This window comes from Diplotaxodon limnothrissa, linkage group LG11, assembly GCF_057381915.1.
Source record: "Diplotaxodon limnothrissa isolate DT_005_m linkage group LG11, D_limnothrissa_male_GT1.1, whole genome shotgun sequence".
Lineage (NCBI taxonomy): Eukaryota > Metazoa > Chordata > Actinopteri > Cichliformes > Cichlidae > Diplotaxodon > Diplotaxodon limnothrissa.
In genome coordinates, this window is record NC_140606.1 from 27,266,582 (window position 1) to 27,273,253 (window position 6,672).

Below are 6,672 nucleotides of genomic sequence, written 5' to 3' on the forward strand. Positions count from 1 at the left end.
TGAGTGCTGGCTTTGAATCATCTGGATTAAAAAGATAAAACACTACGATGGGTACACAACTTTAGTTTGTTATTGTTTTCAGTTTCTTATACCTCTGCTTCGCTAAACTTAACCGTCAGAAGCAATATGAATATTTTTGTTTATTAGAGTATTGCACAGTATTGTCTGGGTAATAAGTCAATTGTTGGACCTGCTGGGGAAGGTCTAAGATGCTTTTTCGTGAGCTGTGAGAAAAAAAAAAGAATAATTGTTCAGAAACAACAGTGATGTCACGCTGTTAAGTGAACCAAACAGATTTCCTTTATTTTTTTGTGCATTTAACTGAATAATTCACAAACAAAGAACCAGAATAATTAAAATTATTGAGGTTTTTGGCAACAATCCGAGTTGTTCAGCATATAATAGTTAATTTAAGCATCAAAATTGACATTAAATTTCTCTGTAACTGGCACTTAATAAATAGTTTGGATAATTATTGCTTAATCTTGCTTTTTAATGGGGATATTTTGCATATTTTGTGGCCAAAGTGTGCACTCTATGTATCAGGTTAAAACCTCTTAACAAATTAAATAAGAGCTCAACGGCAGCGATGTTGATGCTGACATTGATCTTTTAATTCACTGGGATAATTATAATTTAATGTGCTTCTACAAAAAACGTGTGTATAAACTGAGACCGGCTCATTTTGCAGAATGAGCTGTTCTTTAATCACAGGTCAAACAGCAGTTGTCAGTTTTGGAGATTAATCACACGACTTAAATATCCAACTTAACCATATGTTGCTGGTTGGTGCACGACCCCGGTGTGCAAGCTCACTTATCTCGGGTTAAGTTAGCACAACAACTGTTTTCAATTAGGTTAATTGAGGGACCTGTGGGTGGTAATAACCTCTAAACGGCGGCGATTGGGTGTGACACGGTTCTGCGCTTCGACCATCTGTCCCTCCTCTAAGCCATGTAAATCGCAGCAGGAAAAACTGAGGCAGAAGATGTCAGGTGGAAAGGTTATAGGCTGGAAAACACCCACGTTAAAACCATTTAAAAATGAAGATTTAATCACCTCAGACTCCATCAGACACACACTCACTTTGTTTCATTATTGATAAAATACAGCGAACCATCAGCGCACAGTCATTGGAGAGGCTGGTCACTGCGAGCAACAGGTGGTCATAGAGGTTTAGCTGTCACGTCACGTGTGTGCCATTTCAAAATGCCGACCCCGTATAATGAAGGACACGTTAGAGCTACAGAGAGGTCAGCTTCCCTTTATGATACAGATCATGAAGGGGAAAAAATGCAGCCACATAGATTTAGATTAATATTAAAAATGTGCTCCTGCTTCACCGCTGGTCCTCTGTAGCTCCATCCAAATTCATCTAAAAACATCCGTATTAGCACTGGTGGGAGGGGTCAGGCCTCAGCGTGGTCATGCTGCAACTCTGGCTTGAACTAATCCTTGTTTGGACAGGTTCTGGTAGTTTTGGCACATGCCTCTGCCATGAAGGTTGCTGCCCAGACACACTAAAGCTAAGTGGGGGCACAAATGTCAGGCTGAGGTGTTTAACCTTCACATCCTGGTGAGAACTGAAGAACCTTTGTGTAAACTCACTGTCCCTTTGTTTGTTAAAGGAAGCTGACACAAGAAGAACAAAAAGCTAAAAAGAGACACTTTTATCTAAATCTGACAATATCCTAAAACTCAATTACTAATATATAAGGATTCTTCTGGACCTTTTAGCTTCATTTTACAATAAAAGAATCAATGGATTCTATTAAAAGAGCGTTAACTAAAATCCTTTGTTTTGTTTTGCAGGTTTCTTCTATTCTTCAGTGAGGAGAAGAGAGACCACAATCCACAAGAAAACAAACTCACACTCACATGCGACTGAGTTCCTCACAGCTGAGTTGATATTTTGGGGATGGAGATTTGTTGTTTTGCTCCCTGATGCATCCTTCACATCAGCAAAGAAGTCAGCACAACCTTTACTTCAGGTGGCATCACACATTTTGAAGCAAAGCCAAGCTTCTTTGTCTGTACAAACTCTGAATGGAGATGATGAGGAACTCGCCATCTGTGCAGCTGTTCCTTGCTCCCTTTGTCTTTTCTTTACTTTCATTCCTCCTCTGGCCGGCATGTGCCAGCTCAGGGTCTGACTATGACTTTGGAGCCCACCCACGCTTTGTGTGCACCCCTGTTCCCGTGGACGCAGACCCTTCCTGCTTCCCTACATCAGGTCCAAGCGGACCAGGCCATCAAAGTGCACCTCCTGCTGGCTGGTGTGGCGCGAGCGAAGAGGCCAAAGCCACCATCCTCCACCTTAGGGAGAGCCTTGTCCAGCAGAAGGAGATCATCCTGGACCAAAGAGAGACGATTCGGGAGCTCACGGCCAAGCTCACTCTGTGCGAAGGCTTCGGACGGGATGCTTCACCCCACGACTCTTCACACCTGCATCACGCTGGGGCGGCCAGCCATCACTCATATGCTGACAATGGGCACTATAGCAACCAGCAGGGTCACCATGGAAACAGCAACCTCATACCAGACTCGCCACACTACCCCTCGGTGGGAGGGCAACGATTTGACGGAGGGCACAGTGGCAACAACCACGGGAAGGATAAACATGTGACACCAGGGGACGTCGCATCGTCGCCAGAGCAGATGGAGAGGATGCTACAGGCGCTGAAGGAGAGGCTGGACAACCTGCAGGTGAGCATGAGGGAGACAGAACTTTTAAAACTTTTTTAAACTGTTGAAAGGAAGAAAGCCTGTATCTAAGCCGTTTAAGTAGATATAACTCAGCTGATGAGGTAGAGGGAAGCTTGTGACGTTCCCACATGTGATTTTCCTTTGTTTGGACATTGGTTGCATCACTGGAAGCCTTAAAGCGGTACACCCACTAAGTACTTTAGATAAAGGAGCAACTTAATCGCATAAAGCCACTCACACTCAAGAGAGCCACTCTAATGTCCTTCAGTGGGCTCCAAGGACCAGCAACAAGCTCAGGGGTGGACGTCAGCGAGGCAGTGGATTGACCGGGCACATTTAAAGACCTCGAGGATATTTGAGTGTTTTGAAGTCTGTTTGGGTACCTGCCCTTATGTGCTGTGTTTTCCATCTGTTGTGATCACAGACAGGTGTCAGGAGCTGTGGCGCATTTGCGAGGGGGTCTAAGATTGGCAGTAATTATCGTGATCTCTCTTGACAGACTCATGATCAGGGCACGCACCACAACTAAAGCCCAGATTACCTGAGAGGAAGGGAAACAGACACAGAGTAGCACAATGAATGTGAGGGGGACCGATCAGCAGCACAACTGGCTGCTTTGTTTGACATTACACAAATATCTGCAGAAGAAATAAATAAATAGACACCAGTCTTTTAAAAAGATTGAGCGAGACACAAAAAGCAGAGGTGTTACATTGTGCCTTAATAATGCGCTTCACCTGCGTGTTTCCACCTCTCTCTGCAGAAGAGGAACACATCCATCACATACTCCAGCTCTCTGAAGGAGTTGCTGCAGAGGAAGATCGACGCACTAGAGCAGCAACTGCACCATCACACTGACGGCCACGGTGGCCCGGACCACCACGATGATGACAGCAGCCACGGAGACGACAGAGAGCATCACGCCGGTGACCACAAAGACGACCGCCATGACGATGGACATCGAAACGGTCACATTGACAGCGATGGCGGCCACACGGAACACCATGATGACGGCCATAATGATGACCATCATGATGCAGACGGGGACCATGATGATGATGACGGTGGTGATCACCACGACAATGAAGCAGACAATCACAGTTACCTTCCACACACGGGATACAGAGCACCAGGGCCGCGGACCGGTTTCCACTCAAATAAGCTGGAAACGATGCTCAATCAGCTGCACCTCTCCGGTACGCTGTTCAGCAAAACTGCTTTTTAAACCACGCTCAGGTCTGATTGTTTGGTCAGCTGGTGAATGTTGTTATGTTTCTTTAAGCAGGTTCCAGCAGGAAGAAATCAAAAAGTCCTGATGCGTTCCAGATCAGCTTCCCTATGAGGACCAACTACATGTACGGGCGGGTGAAGAGGACACTGCTGCAGGAGATCTTCGCTCTGACTTTGTGTCTTTGGATAAAGGCAGGAGTGGGACCCGGACTGGGGACACCTTTTTCTTACTCTGCACCTGGACAGGCCAATGAGCTGGTGCTCATCGAGTGGGGGAACAATCCCATAGAGCTGCTGATCGATGATAAGGTGAGCGAGAAGAACCACGAGCTCCCCTCTGTGTCTGGATCGTTGTCAGTTTAAGAGAACTTCAACTTGAACAATACAATAAACAAGGCCGCTATTAGGATGGTTAAAGTCTATGCCAAAAATCAAAGCAGTTAATCTAAAATATTATGAAATGTAATAAATGAATTCTATTATAAATAATGAAAATCTAAAATTTAAAATAATATACTAATACATACTTAAAAATTAAAATATTTCAAATGTAATATTTAAAAAGACTAATCAAAATGAATTGAAAGCATTCATAACTGAAATATTGTTAGTTTATCAGCATTTGAATCAAAATCTGCCTGATCTGATATCTTTGCTGGGTTTTTTAGTCATTGTCAATCAAACCTGAACAAGTCACCCAAATACATCAGATTAACTTTGGTGATCAAAGTCAAGTTATTTGTAAAAATGTACTTTTATTAACTACTAATGCTTGATTTATACTTCTTTATACATATAAGGTACTCGTGTAGTGTTTTTTTTACTTAATTTGAGTAATTTCTTAATACAAGCCCTATTCAGCCATTGGTACTTTTTTCTAAGCCTAAGCACTTCACCTAACATTCACTCACACTGGGACGGATGCATTGGAGGTAACTTGACATGTAGACTGGGGGATCCGGGGATAATGAAATACCAGAGTTTTACTGAAAAAACAACAAACAAACAAGCTGGACATATTGTACCACACAGAAGTCAACAGTATTTTTCAGTTCAGTGACTCCATTTAGCAAACACGAAGCAGGAACCTGCTAAAGCTGCCTGGTTTGCAAATCTGTCAATCAAAGAACCTATATATACATAGCTCTAAAACTCCAGGAGTTTTATACAATCACCCACTGCACAGCTGGCTCACACACACAATAAAAAGATAGTTTTAGGCTGTGAACATTGTTTTTAGTTCGACTTGCTTTTGAAGACAGCCTCTAGTGGCCACCAGAAGAACTGCAGTTTTTGGCACTTCACTGCTGGCTTCATTTTTCAGGCCTGGATTTTGCTCTTCGGTCTTCAGCAGTGGCTCTGCATGCACTGGGCATTAGAGAAAAACAAACAAAGAAACCAGAGGAGATTGAAAACTTTTTTAACTGAATTTAAAATGTTAATGAAAATTAAAAATGGCACACCCAGTCTGCTGAACTCTCCTGTTGACACAACACGCTTATGACCAAACCTAACCACAAGGGGGCAGTGACATGCTCTTTTTTTTTTTTACCCTGGTGTGGAGGAAGTTAAAAGTAATTGTTACTATCTGTTAACAAAGTGTTTCTGAATTGAAATCATATATCCTTAGAACATGTTTACATTCGTTTTCCACATCCCCTCCACAGGCAGCCACTCTGCCCCTGTCTCTGAGTGATGGGAAGTGGCACCATGTGTGTGTGACTTGGACCACACGGGACGGACAGTGGGAGGCCTACCAGGACGGGGTGAAGCGGGGGTCTGGGGCGAATCTCTCAGCTTGGCACCCCATTAAAGCTGGAGGGGTCTTCATCCTGGGACAGGAGCAGGTAAAGTCAACGCGAGCTTTACTCCAGAGATAGAGGCAAATATTATGTCCAGAGTTAATATCCAAGCCATTTAGGACTCTTCCCAGTATTAAATGCCTGTATGTGTGCTCATGTTGAGGCTCCAATATACTGCAGACTTACCTTCATAAAAACATCTGACCTCATCAGTGACTCTGTTATATTATACACAGGAGATTTCACATAATCTTCTATATGTTAGTGAGAAACATCAGATGTTCATCACGTGTCTCTGATCGATGAAGATGATAATAATCAGGTATTGATCGTTGTCGTGCGTCTCCTCTTCAGGACACTCTCGGAGGGCGCTTTGATGCCACTCAGTCATTTGTGGGCGAGATGTCGGACCTGCACATGTGGTCACACGTCCTGAGCGCCAGCGACATCTACAGCCTGGCCTCATGTGGCAGCCACCTCAGAGGTGACATCATCGCCTGGTCCGACACGGAGGTGGAGCTTCACGGAGGCGTCGCCAGATACCCCTTTGACCCCTGTCACTGAAGGTCGTTACCCTGATGGTCTGAGAACATTTATGAAGAGAAGCTACGGGGACTGAAGGAGGATTAAGATAACCACTCAGAGCCAATGCCTTCCCTTTGAACTCAATCAGTAAATTTTCTATAAATAAATGAACAATGAAAGGAAACATGGTGATAAATCTTTTTTCACAGGTAACGTGTAGGGACTCTGTGGCTGTAGGCCATTATTTGTTGTACCCACGAGTTAGTATTTTATTTAAACGGACAAGTGCTGTATGTGACATATTGCCATATTGTTAATAAGACAAAATAAAGTTGGTGTGTGCTAATCTTTGCAGGCCTTACACGGGGTCTGCTGTGGTGACAAATTGTAAGTTGTTAGTTTGAATGAA

General features: G+C 43.7%; 1 protein-coding gene across 2 annotated transcripts; it reads left to right on the forward strand.

The window, feature by feature from the left end:
- The first annotated feature begins 2,046 nt into the window (after nucleotides 1-2,046).
- Nucleotides 2,047-6,302, forward strand: LOC146622971 (neuronal pentraxin-2). Of its 2 annotated transcripts, none has more exons than XM_085365574.1 (5): nucleotides 2,047-2,706; nucleotides 3,470-3,902; nucleotides 3,989-4,245; nucleotides 5,604-5,783; nucleotides 6,093-6,302. In XM_085365574.1, exons 1-5 carry the CDS (start codon nucleotides 2,047-2,049, stop codon nucleotides 6,300-6,302), a joined length of 1,740 nt encoding a protein of 579 aa, XP_085221700.1. The 2 variants fall into 2 exon arrangements, with proteins under 2 accessions (XP_085221700.1, XP_085221701.1); XM_085365575.1 differs by having other exon boundaries at nucleotides 3,992-4,245.
- Nucleotides 6,303-6,672: the final 370 nt, after the last annotated feature.